At 32.2% G+C, this 13449-nt stretch overlaps 2 protein-coding genes and 1 pseudogene across 11 annotated transcripts in view; 2 read left to right on the top strand and 1 right to left on the bottom strand.

Annotated features, from left to right (window-relative positions):
• Positions 1 to 13449, top strand: part of LOC145187217 (putative ATP-dependent RNA helicase DDX60) — a 58762-nt gene that overhangs the window by 5903 nt on the left and 39410 nt on the right. For 5 of the 8 annotated variants that reach the window (XR_016450906.1, XM_090082417.1, XM_090082434.1 and 2 more), the window contains exons 2-5: positions 5442 to 5489; positions 6157 to 6204; positions 9472 to 9519; positions 13230 to 13277. Coding sequence is in view for 7 of the 8 variants with exons in the window: in XM_090082417.1 (XP_089938543.1) it covers positions 5442 to 5489; positions 6157 to 6204; positions 9472 to 9519; positions 13230 to 13277 (192 nt within the window). In the remaining variant the exon portion in view is untranslated. The remainder of the gene's footprint in view (positions 1 to 5441; positions 5490 to 6156; positions 6205 to 9471; positions 9520 to 13229; positions 13278 to 13449) is intronic. The other 3 variants (XM_090082441.1, XM_090082456.1, XM_090082448.1) reach the window with 3 other exon arrangements.
• LOC145192684 (uncharacterized) lies at positions 356 to 3262 on the bottom strand. Of its 2 annotated transcripts, none has more exons than XM_090076691.1 (5): positions 2564 to 3262; positions 1605 to 1819; positions 1107 to 1257; positions 814 to 876; positions 356 to 466 (listed from the first exon to the last, which is right to left on the bottom strand). In XM_090076691.1, the coding sequence occupies exons 1-5, from the start codon at positions 2922 to 2924 to the stop codon at positions 393 to 395; spliced, it is 864 nt and encodes a 287-aa protein (XP_089932817.1). In that variant the 5' UTR covers positions 2925 to 3262; the 3' UTR covers positions 356 to 392. The 2 variants fall into 2 exon arrangements, with proteins under 2 accessions (XP_089932817.1, XP_089932818.1); XM_090076692.1 differs by having other exon boundaries at positions 2078 to 2696.
• LOC149892848 (uncharacterized) lies at positions 7272 to 8635 on the top strand (annotated as a pseudogene). Its single transcript, XR_016455776.1, has 2 exons — positions 7272 to 7420; positions 7659 to 8635. The product of XR_016455776.1 is annotated as an uncharacterized LOC149892848 (transcript).

Genomic DNA, 13449 nt, shown 5'->3' with positions numbered 1-13449 from the left:
GTGGGGCCCATGTTAAATTGGCCGCAGGCTCCAACTGGGTCCCATGTGGGCTAACCATGGTTCGGCGAAGATTGTTTATCCTACTCTTTCATTTGATTTTTCTTTAAAAGATTTTCTTTATTTACGCTTTTCTGTTGCTTAGGTTACTTCATTATAACTAAACATGACTTAGCATGTTGATGCGTAGACTAAGTAGTTAAATTTTAAGTCAATACATGACGTTAGTCAAACAAATTGCGCATAAATCTAGATTTTAAAACAAGTTCGAGCCACTTTGGGTGAGACAGTTCGTTTGGTTTGGGAAAAAAAGGAAAGCTTTTGCATATCATCGGGAAACACAAAAAATATACATGGATGTTGTTAGTGATTGTATTGAGAATAAAAAGAATTATTCAGCAATTGCCCAAAGCCCTCACTCGGTTGGCACGGTTACCATCGCAGTCTCGACTTCCCAAAAGCCACTTTCCTAAGACAAAAACATACAAAATTGTTACTTTTCGTTGCATTTAGAACAGTTATATTAATTAATTCACTTTAAGTGATGACAACATAATCCCCTATTACTCCAGATTTAAATTTTGTGAATAAACCTTTCCATACCAGGACTGAAGATAACTTTTAAAACAGGAAAATTTTCAGCTTATTACAGATGGATACAACGAAAGTTTACAATACAGTTCTGCAAATTTGTTGGTATAGTTTTTAAGGGGAAGAGTTCTTTTATGAAAGCACTCTTTTTTAATTCACACCCTAATAAAAGTAGGATTTTCATAACAAAGAGATTAAATATACAAGAAACTTATCACTAATTACCTGCTGCCTTCTCAAAGTCTTTCTTATTGACCTCAGCTGTTTTTTGGTTACCTTTAATTGCCTCTGAAATACAAAATGTAATAAAACTATTAACAACATTAATGGTGCATGTAATTTATTTAGCATCCTTAAAAGTGTTTGTTTTTTAAACTCTGGAAAGTAAGGAAGAAAATGAGGAACTCACATATAAAGATACCATGGTTATTACTCTAAAACTATTTAATTTATAGTATTGATTGAAAATTCGAAATGAGAGAATCAATGAAGCGTTAATTAGATAAGATTCCACTTACTGTACACAGTATCAAAAAGTTGGGTGGACCCAAACCCTCTCTTGCCACCACGACCAAAAACATTAAATTTCATGGCTAAGTTGTTGCTCATCACAAAAGCCATCATCCCCTTTGTTGCTTCTTCAAGAGTATTGCCCCCAATAAAATTCACCTAAAAATAAATTTAAAGTTTTCTATGAAAGTAGAATCATAGTCCTGCTATCATTTTTTTAAAATTAATTAAATCAAGTTCTCAGACAAAACACTTTGATTTATATTTCTCATCGTATATACTGTATCATCATATACATCTTATCATTTATACTTGCCCTCAGAGGTTTACATGAGCACACAGTATATATGATGGGACAACATGCGATTTCTTAGGGGCTTTGTAGCATGTACAATAAACATAAACTAAAAATGGGTAAGAGATCTGTTTTATTTCAGGAAATTCACAAATGGTGGGTGGATAACTTATTTAGACAGAATCCATAGATTATGTTTAATACTACTTACCACACTATTCAAGAAATTGATGTCATCAAGCTTTCCTTCCATTAATTTAAAATCTTCTGTTAACAAAGGAAAAATGGCTCCTTCTGGAAGTGTTGCAACATTTTGAACTGGTTGTCGACTTCTAATCATAGTCATTTGTACACGCTGAGTTTTTTTAACTCCTTCTAGCTGTCTTAAGACTCTCCCAAAAAGGTTTTCAATTCTATTGAGCTGACCTGAAAAATATTTCTTTAAAATAAAAAAAAAATTAAAAAAAATTAAAACCTTTTTTAACAATAAATAGTATTCTTTATTGTATTACAGATTACGAGGTAAAAGACACCTCATTTAAAAAAACATAATTTTGATATGCATAACAAAAGACCATTTGCCAATCATTCAGTTCAGTATTATAATGCCATCAAACATAATTCAATACATAAAATTGTTTAGTAAAGGATAAAATCTGCCACAAAATCAAGACCAATACCTACCAGTTTAATCATTGAGTAAATTTGAAGGTCTTGTAGTGAACAGTGTTTTAGAAGGATGTTGAAGGTTGAAGTTGGAAGGTGACTGAGAACTAATTAGTGAATGTGATGAAACCAGAGAGGATGATGTTGACAGGGGATAACAAGGGATGAAGGACTCTGGAGGTGGTGGAACCACAATGTCATCATATTCAGACTCAGAGTCTGAAGGCAATACTCTTTTGTTTAACTTTGGCCTGAAAAAGGATCAGAAAAAGACATAAACTTAAAGAATTGCTGTTACCTCAAACATGTCATGTAAGCATCTCATCAACAAAAGCCAGTAAATAATCGTTTACAGAATTAGGCTTAGATTTTCCAGAGAATATGCCTGATGTAAATACACCTAGCCTGGGTATTTTTTTAACATTCCTAGGATTGGCCAGAGGCATAAGTTTGAAATTCTAGATAAAGGTACACCATCAATACTTATACGAAGTGTAGGTATACCTGGTATGTCATCTAAAGATATTTTTGATGCATTAAGAACTGAAATTAAAGAATGAGATATTCCAAAATGGTAGTATTGACCACCTCCAACAGACTTTATATCAGTTACTTTTGGGGTAGATAATAATGATCTTGCATCAGATCGGATATCTAAAAGAAGAGGCTTTAAAATAACCAGAAGTGCATTTGTGGCTGCATGTGAAATATTGTAATGAGTTCCCCATTCTGCTAACCGCTCTCGAACATTACAATCTGGTTCTTGCTCAACTTCTTCATGTTCTTCAAATTCATCTGATAAATCATTATCATCGAAGTATACATCACAGTGTTCTACACAAAGATCAATATCTTCAACTTCCATCAAACTTCCTACCAAATAATCTTCATCAGCAATATTTCCCTCCAAATCAATTCCATTCTGATATTGAAAACCATCAACAGTTTTTATCTCTTAAGTTAAATCCTCCTCAGCTCCTCAGCAACATCAAAAGATTTCTCAGCTGCAATGCGAAAATGCTCATCTACCCTAGAACGGATGTGACGTCGTCGACTTCGCTCGCTATATACTTTATTAGACATCTCTACAGTAATGTATTTCGAATCAAATACAAGAAATTAAGACAAATTTAGGAAAAAATTCACTATAGAAGTTATTTGCCTCATTTCGGCGCGATAAAAAATATTTCATGGCCGATTATACTATAGATAGGCCGGCCGCTTCGCAGTTGCCGGTTTAATGGGCATTCCACATATGACCCATTTCGAATCCTATATTGCTAACCCTGGCCCAGATCAGCCCACGTAGCCCAGGTAAAAATTAGATGGGGCCCATGTTGGCTTGTTGGCTGGGTTTGTCACAATATTACTTTTGTTTTATTTTTATGAGAATTAATCTTCATCGATACTTATCTCATGAGGATCAATCCTCGTCACCTGAATTGATTCATTCAACGAATTTCCAACAGTGAGATTGACCATTGTAAAACAAGACGAAAAGAGACTCGTTGCTCCAAATAACTTTAGTCAATTTTTCACATTTCCAATCTTTGTGTTCAATGCATCACTTTAATCTTGTTTCGCGATTGATTTCACTAACAAAAGTTTTTTTTATTTGCTTTCCAGAAAAAAATCACCTAATGCTTTTATTCAACGAGATAATGTCCACTTTGAAATATTAGAAAGGTTCAAATCCAGTTTTATCTCAAAACGTGATTTTGCGATCTTTTTTGACGGCGCGCTAGGCGTCGCTCTGAAAGAAAAAAAAGGAAATATCCATATAACTAGAGAACTGTTTAACATTTTGAATTAATTTTTTAACAAAGCATCAATTATGAGATATTGTTTATTTATTTATATTTACAAAAAAAGTGCGATCTTTTTTAGAGCCACTTCATTTCTCATATTTCCTTATTCTTATCAGAGTCTGTGGCTATATATATATATATATATATATATATATATATATATATATATATATATATATATATATATATATATATATATATATATATATATATATATATATATATATATATATATATATAAAACGAAGAAACAACAACTATGTATGGTACTTAAAGTGTCATGCCTAACGGCAATCATCAGCCATGAAATACAAATCAAAAATATATAAAAACCGTTACAAAATTACAAAAATTACTGTATCGTGTGGTCTGACGTCATAATAGAAAAAAGAGGAGGAAAGGAAATAAAGAAAGAAATAAAGAAAGGAAGTAAATAAAGAAAAAAAGAAATAAAGAAATAAGGAGAAAAGAAATAAAGAAAGAAAAGAAAGGAGAAAGAAAGAAAAAGAAAAAGAAAAAAGGAAGGAAATAGAGAAAGAAACCAATAAAGAAGTACAGAAATGAAAGAAAGCAATAGAGAAATAAAAAAGAAAAAAAAGGAAAAGAAAAGGAAAAAAAAAAAGAAAGAAAAGAAAGAAAAGAAAGAAAGAAAAGAAAGAAAAGAAAGAAAGAAAGAAAAGAAAGAAAGAAAAGAAAGAAAAGAAAGAAAAGAAAGAAAAGAAAGAAAGAAAGAATTTAGGCCTAGTCGCCACTATCAAATTTCGAAAGTAGAAATTTATTTCTGCGCCTGCATTTTGAAACCACTTCGTTCTTCTTATTCAATAAGGTACCTTCATGAAACATTATAATCATGTACTTCTCATGCAGGCATAGTGTGCAACACTTTGTGGCCGGGTTGTACGGTTTGCAATGTTTGATGATCTTCCACTTAACAATAGGTGTGAAATTTTTTCCTTTTATTTTCATATTTCTTTCGATAGTTTAGTGTCGTTCTTGTATTTTCAATATTAAAGGATTTTAAGTGGTTTGCGTACCTCAGTTTGAAAGGTGTTTTGCTGATGCCGTAATATATTTTTTCTTTCATTAATGGGTTGCTGGAGGAGATGACGGCTTGGTAGACTATGTTTTTTGTAAGGCAATTCTGATGTAAAGGGCACCTAATTTAGTGATGCAATTACAGGTTTTTCCTCTAATATTGGGGTTTTTTTGCTGGTTTTGTTGCAGAATGTTTTGGTTGTGGGAATTTAAGATGTCTTGTGATATATATATGATCACAAGAATATATATACAAAAAAAGGGATTCGAAACGGCGAAAATAAAGGGATTCAAAACTCGGCAAACACTAAAGAATTCTCTAAAATAATGATGGCATTTTCACTAAGACATTATTTTTTATGCAGTTAATTGATAAGAATATAAGTCTGCCCTAAATTAAGTTTCCATAAATTTATCGCCAAAGGTATTCGCTTTTCTTCGGTTGAAAAAAACTTTGCGCTTTTGTAATATATTTAATATCATTAATTAGTTCTTCATTGAACTTTATCATTTTGTAGTATGCAGCTTTTTCTTTACAGAGTCCAGTTAAAAAAGATGGCAATAAATCAAGTGCATCTAAATCAAACGTATGTATATGATGTATTTTTCTTTATCGTATTATATATCAATTATTCTTGCGATATGTATATATATATATATATATATATATATATATATATATATATATATATATATATATATATATATATATACACATATATATATCACAAGAATATATACAAAAATCAATTTGATATTGAATGCAGAGAAAGAATAACTAATAGGAACTAATTTTTTAAAGGTCCTTTTAAATCTGCTTCAAAAAAAGGGGTTCAAAACTGCTAAAGAAGGGGTTCAAAACTGCTAAAAAAAAATGTTTTAAAACTGCTAAAAAAAAGGGATTCGAAATTCGGCAAACGCTAAAGAATTCTCTGAAATGATGATGGCATTTTTACTGAAACATTATTTTTTATGCAGTTAATTGACAAGAATATAAGTCTCCCCTAGCATATTACTGAAAAGTGTTTATTAAATATATAGTCACACTTTTCATAACCTTCTTTTTAGAATGTGTTTCCATAAATTAATCGCATAAAGTATTCGCTTTTAATAGCAATACTTTATTTTTGTATCCCCCTTGCAATTGGTTGAAAAAAACTTTGTGCTTTTGTTAAAGTTGTAATATACTTAATATCATTAGTTAGTTCTTCATAGAACTTCATCATTTTGTAGTATGCAGCTTTTTCTTTACAGAGTCCAGTTAAAAAAGATAGCAATAAATCAAGTGCATCTAAATCAAACGTATGTATATGATGTATTTTTCTTTATCGTATTATATATCAATTATTCTTGCGATATGTATATACAGAGTTGTTAGTGAGTCGAAAGCATAATTACTTTCGATGACGCAAGAGCAGTTTTTTACAGTTAGCGATTAGAGCGTTTTTTTCTGCGTGAATGACGTCATATAGCAAATTCATCGCTGAGTACGGCTATATAAACAGCGTAAAATTAAATTAAAAGCATCATAATAGTTCAATTAGAAAATAAATTGAAACGTTACCCCAATAATTATTTATTCAAACCGTACGAGGCTGCAAAATCTGCGATTTGGGATAGGTTTACTTTAATATTTGAAAAGCGTGACGTTGCCGGAAATGGAGAGCCATCGAGTGTTGAATTGAAATATTTCTGTGCGTGTACCGTATGCAAAAAAGTGTATGCGTATAAGTCTGCTGATGGTCTAAGCTGCTTTGGCACAAAAAATCTCATAAATCATGCAAAATTATGCGGCACGAAGGACAGCAAACAACTGCAGATTCGTCAATGTTTCGCGTTAAAGTGTCAATTGACAAAAGATGACTGTGACCTTATGAAAAGAAAAGAAGTAGAATTCTGTGCTGATGGTTTTCATTCTTTTCGATCTGTCGAACACGATGGTTTTAAGAGACTGCTTCAAACATGTGTTGACTTTGGCGCCAAGTATGGAAAATTTGACATCACTGACGCTCTAGTCAAACGTGAAACTATAACGCAAGCTACACGGCTACAAGCTGCAGAAATAAAGAAGAGAATAATAGACGCTATTAAGGAGCCTATCAAAGATGGAACAATTTCACTGTGTCTCGACTTGTACACTGACGACTACAGGAAAAAAGCGTACCTTGATGTTCATGCTTCGTGGATTGACGGACAATTTTGCGTACAACATGCAGCGTTGGCCATTCGCCACTTTGGGACTGAAGCTCACACGGGTGTCAACATATCAACTGCGGTGAATACCATCTTCGCTGAATATGCTTTGCCAGAAAAGGATACGCCAGTGACAACTGACCACGGATCGAACGTCGTAGCAGCATTGAAGAACAATGTTTGACTTGACTGCATGTGCCACCGTTTACACACGGTCCTCACCAGTGCATGGAAAGACACAATGGCCGAAGAACCCGAGGCTGCTACCTATGAATCTGCCGTTTCTGACCTCTGTCGTTACGTCAAGCAAGCTACTGGCATACAGGTAAATGTTTACAACTCATGTTGCTTAAAAGTAGTTTACCTCGTTCTGCGATGACAGTGTGTGTCTGTGTTATACATGAACAATAATAATATGTTGTTACATTTTTTATTGCAAAAATTACATTATTATATTTTTATTAGTTTGTTATTGTTGGTGCCGCTAATGCTATGTTGTTGTTGTGACTGTTGTTGTTGTTGTTACGTTGTAACTTATATATTGTTAATAATAATTATTGTAGGAACAACTACCAAGTCACTAAAGCATGGAGGTGACACTAGACCGTGGATATCCATGTTTCGCCGAGCCGACTCTGTGGAAGACAGCTATGACGCACTCGTCGTTATTCTGACAAACAAGGACAAGCTATCGACAATCGCCAATGTCAGCAGAAAAGTTAACCGCGAAATTCGTGATGTGACTGACGGCATAAAAGATATATTTGAAGGTATGGAGAAGGTTACTGAACCAACTATGCAACTAGTAGTTCCGTCTTACTACCTACTGATTAAGCGGCTTCAACCTGCACCAGGATTGACAACAGCAGCAGCAACATTTCGGCAAAAACTCATTAAATACTTTGATTTAAAGTTTTGGACATCTATTAAAGCAATGGATTGGCTATCTTGTTTCCTAGATCCCTCTTTCAGAAATTTTGCATTTATACCTAATGTGACGGCGGCTGACAAAAGATTTAAGCGTGACTTGCTCAATGACGTCGATCAGTGGCTTCTGGCTGAAATGCAGCCCGCTGCTACACAAATTGCCAGGAAAGCAGCAGCAGAAGAATTGATGGAACAAGGTGTCCAACTCCAATTGGAAGCGCCAGCAAAGAAGAGAAGAACGGACCCGTTTGATGAGCTGCGAACAATGCAGTCAACGCGAGATCGGCCACAGACGCAAGACGCGCAATTACATAATGAAGCAACAGCGCTACAGGAGACTTGCCAACATGAACTGTCCAGCTACAAGAGTCTTTGTGTTACTGCTGCGTGCAAGAATCCCGTAACCTTCTGGAAGGACAACGCAGCCGATTATCCTATTCTAGCAGCAACATCTCGCAGACTATACTGCATATCAGCAAGCTCTGCGCAGTCAGAAAGAGACTTTTCTTCTGTTGGGCACTTCATTACAGACACAAGGTCGCAACTATCACCGGCTAACGTAGAAGCTATCGAATTAGTACGCTGGGGAATGCGAAATGACATGTTTCACTAATATAGTGCTCATTTATGTTAAAGTTGTTCTTTGTTAGTTTGCTTACTAACACATATAGTGACAGTAACTGAGTAACAACATATTATTTGTATCTAATATGGTTGTATAGGCTAGAATGTATTAAAATGTCGCCTATTTAACGGTATAATTGTACATGTTTGCATGCACTCCGTGGGTCAACCCATGGGTTGGGTTGGGTTCATGTGGCAGTGGGTTGGGTTGGGTTGGGTTCAATTTTCTTAACCCACTAACAACTCTATGTATATATATATATATATATATATATATATATATACACATATATATATCACAAGAATATATACAAAAATCAATTTGATATTGAATGCAGAGAAAGAATAACTAATAGGAACTAATTTTTTAAAGGTCCTTTTAAATCTGCTTCAAAAAAAGGGGTTCAAAACTGCTAAAGAAGGGGTTCAAAACTGCTAAAAAAAAATGTTTTAAAACTGCTAAAAAAAAGGGATTCGAAGTTCGGCAAACGCTAAAGAATTCTCTGAAATGATGATGGCATTTTTACTGAAACATTATTTTTTATGCAGTTAATTGACAAGAATATAAGTCTCCCCTAGCATATTACTGAAAAGTGTTTATTAAATATATAGTCACACTTTTCATAACCTTCTTTTTAGAATGTGTTTCCATAAATTAATCGCATAAAGTATTCGCTTTTAATAGCAATACTTCATTTTTGTATCCCCCTTGCAATTGGTTGAAAAAAACTTTGTGCTTTTGTTAAAGTTGTAATATACTTAATATTATTAGTTAGTTCTTCATAGAACTTCATCATTTTGTAGTATGCAGCTTTTTCTTTACAGAGTCCAGTTAAAAAAGATGGCAATAAATCAAGTGCATCTAAATCAAACGTATGTATATGATGTATTTTTCTTTATCGTATTATATATCAATTATTCTTGCGATATATATATATATATATATATATATATATATATATATATATATATATATATATATATATATATATATACATATATATATATATATATTAGGGAAATGACAAATTTTAAAGACCCTATCCCCATGTTATTTTTTGTGGAGTTTTAATGCAAAGATTCGAGTTTATAAAAATATATACAATTATACATTGTACAAAATGGTTTTTATTAATCAGAGATACAAACATACAGGTTTTAGTGTTCATTTGTCAAAAGAAATTTAATGTTAATTTTTTTTAATGCTTTTGCACAATGGAAGTAAATCCTGCAGAACTTTAATTGCACGTTCAGCACAAATGTTTGACCTTTGAGTTGGGATTGGAGTCGGCTCAACTGACCAAAAAGTCCCTAAAGTCTTTATTGCCTTTGAGTGATCTTTGCAAACGGCTGCCAAATTACTGTAGTTATCCTGATTATAAACCTGACCAGAAAACCAGATGTCACTCCACGTGCCACAAATAAAGTCACATGATGACTGAACTTCGGCTGACTGTCGAAATTCTGGAAGTAAAATATAAGCTAGCAAAGCATAGATTGTTCGGCTATTCCATCTTGCATTGCTTATATTTGGCAAAGTTCTGAAATTTACTTTAGGGAAGTATCCTGTTTTCTTAAACTGTCTGTAACAAGTGATCAAGTGATGAAGGAAAGCCATATCATCTCTCCAAACAATTTCTTCTTCTTCCTTCAGAGCATCTCCATAATTGTCAAAAGATGCTTTCAGTTGCTGGTACTCTTCTGTTATTCTGCTAATGAACCAATAATTGAGATTAGGCGAGGTTGTTGCTGCTTCATAATAATAATTCATCACACGTTTTAGTAATGTATCAAAAACATGATGCTGGCATCCAATATAAAGAGGTTTGTCTAATCCAAGCTTAACAAAATGCTTCTGTAGTAGTGTGACTGCCCCAACAGATTTTCCTGTATTTGCAGAGGTTGTATCAGAAATTATTAACTTAATTGCAGGCCATAGCTTATATTCATCAAGCACAGTTTTTATTCCATTGAATATTGTTTCACCTTTTCCATTGATCAGTGCAAGAACTGCTAGTTTAACTTCTCTATTTTCATTTTTTAGAACTACAACCTAGTACTCTGTATTCTTTATGTGCTTCCCATCAAAGTGCAAGCTCCAGTTTTCGTTTCTTAGAGTTTCAATAAAATGTTCTTTTAATTTTTCTCCTGCTTTCATTGTAGCTTTGTAAACACCACTTTGACTTGGAGTTGGAATAGAAATTCCATCTTTTGCAAGAGTTTTGCAGACTGTGTGTGCCTTTCTTGAACTCAGTTTTGCTTTTGTCACCAAATTTATTGCATAATCAGTTTTTTGTCTTTTACATGTTGTTGGAGCCTCTGAATCTTGAGAACCACTGTCAGAATCTTGTTTTTCTTCTTCAGTGCTAAAATGTTCTTCATCTTCACTGCTTAAATCATCCTTAGTGTCTTGACTGACTCTTTGCTGTTCTTCATCTTCACTGCTTAAATTATCCTTAGTATCTTGACTGACTTTTTGCTTAATCAACTTTAGTTTTCTAGGATGAACTCCTTGTGTATCTTCAATTGTGGTGCAGTAGCCAGCTCTACCATTTGTTGACATCTGAAGATTATAGAAGGCTTTATCTTCCTGACACAACCATTCTCCATTTTCATCAGTTACGTTAAACAAGTTGGTAAAGTCTTGCGTTCCTGGTTTTCTGCTGTCTTTTTCATACTTGCTTAGTACATTCTCAATTTTTCTTTCCACTGTAGATTTGTCTTTTTGAAATTTGCCTTTGGAAGATTCAGTTTTTTCCATAAGATTTTTACTTCTTTGACCACTATCACAACTCTCTCCTGTCTACTTTTCACATTTGCAGCCAAACACTTAAATCTGTCCAGGATAAGCTGTTCTGTTGGCATTTTGTTCATTTGATCAAGACTGACAACAATCTTTGCATACTTTCTTGAATTCTTGGCTGTTTCAAACCTCACCAAATTTTGATTCACATAGTTTCTTATTCAAATCTGAAGGAAGACTATTTTTAGACATCTTGACTATTGTCTTGTCGAATTATAATTTGAGTGTAAATTTAATTATCTGCAAATAAACAAACTTTATGAGTTTAGGTTATCAAAAGAAGTTTATAAAATATTAAAAGTCAGGTGATGATAACAAATATAATATATAATATGAAAGATTATATAAGAATGCATACATTTAGCAAAATCACACCAGCAATAAACTGAAGCTGTGATACCTTAAACTGTACTGTATCTAACAATAGATACACTATAAGTCATAAAAAAACATGCCACTGAACTTATTGCAATAACTTTGCTCATTGTGAACCGATTTTAAAAATGGTGTCTTCTTCAAGTAGAGAACAATAACAATACTTGACTAATATAAATATTACTTTTTAAATTCTTTTTTATTGTCTCAATCTAGAATTTTTAAGCTAATTTTAACTTCTATATAAGAAATCAGACAATTTTTCTGTTGTTAAAGTTTGGAGTGTTCGTGTACAGTCAGTTTTTAGAATTGGGTCGCCATCAGACGAATGCTTTTCTGCAATTCACTTCTTAACAAAACCTAAAATTTTGTTAGGCATCAGACCGAATTTGACAAAGTTATGGTAGAAACTTCAGTGGCATGTTTTTTAATGACTCGTAGTGTAGATGGGAGAAAACAGTTTTCAGCTTAGGGGGGTGAACTTTTTTAAGATTTAACACTTTCAAATGGTATTTCCAGTTTTAAAATGTAATTTCTCCACTCATAGTGGCATGAGAAACCAAAAATTGCCAAAAAAAATTTTTTGTCATACCTCTAATATATATATATATATATATATATATATATATATATATATATATATATATATATATATATATATATATATATATATATATATATATATATATATTTATACAAAAATATATATATATATATATATATTTATACAAAAATATTGAGCACTCTTATACGAACAAGAGATATTGTATTTGAAAATAATACAACTTGAAATAGCTATATATATATATATATATATATATATATATATATATATATATATATATATATATATATATATACATATATATACATATATATATCACAAGAATATATACAAAAATCAATTTGATATTGACTGCAGAGAAAGAATAACTAATAGGAACGAATTTTTCAAAGGTCCTTCTAAATCTGCTATAAAAATGGGGTTCGAAACTGCAAAACAAATGGGGTTCAAAACAGCTAAAAAAGGGTTCAAAACTGCGAAAAAAGAGGGGTTCGAAATTCGGCAAACGCTAAAGAATTCTCTGAAATGATGATGGCATTTTTACTGAGACATTATTTTTTATGCAGTTAATTGACAAGAATATAAGTCTCCCCTAGCAAATTACTGAAAAGTGTTTATTAAATATATAGCCACACTTTTCATAATTTTCTTTTTAGATGGTGTTTCCGTAAATTAATCGCATAAAATATTCGCTTTTAATAGCAATACTTCATTTTTGTGTCCCTTGTCTTCGGTTGAAAAAAACTTTGTGATTTTGTTAAAGTTGTAATATTCTTAATATCATTAGTTAGTTCTTCATTGAGCTTCATCATTTTGTAGTATGCAGCTTTTTCTTTACAGAGTCCAGGTAACAAAGAAGGCAATAAATCAAGTGCATCTAAATCAAACGTATGTATATGATGTATTTTTCTTTATCGTATTATATATCAATTATTCTTGGGATATATATATATATATATATATATATATATATATATATATATATATATATACACATAAATATATATGTATATATACATACATATATATGTATATATAAATATATATATATATACATATA

This window comes from Hydra viridissima, unplaced genomic scaffold (assembly GCF_058129835.1).
Source record: "Hydra viridissima isolate aposymbiotic clone 2 unplaced genomic scaffold, HvirCarnegie_v1 scaffold_1, whole genome shotgun sequence".
Lineage (NCBI taxonomy): Eukaryota > Metazoa > Cnidaria > Hydrozoa > Anthoathecata > Hydridae > Hydra > Hydra viridissima.
The sequence above is the reverse complement of the archived record's forward strand: the minus strand, read 5'-3'. Positions and strand labels throughout refer to the sequence as shown.

Excerpts from the sequence above, each read along its gene's own strand:
- LOC145192684 (XM_090076691.1), bottom strand. The coding sequence starts at position 2,924 with ATGGAAGTTGAAGATATTGATCTTTGTGTAGAACACTGTGATGTATAC. Across the intron at positions 1,258-1,604 it reads TCAATTTCTTGAATAGTGTG|GTGAATTTTATTGGGGGCAA; the intron begins GTAAGTAGTATT and ends ATTTATTTTTAG. Across the intron at positions 877-1,106 it reads ACTTTTTGATACTGTGTACA|AGGCAATTAAAGGTAACCAA; the intron begins GTAAGTGGAATC and ends TTTGTATTTCAG.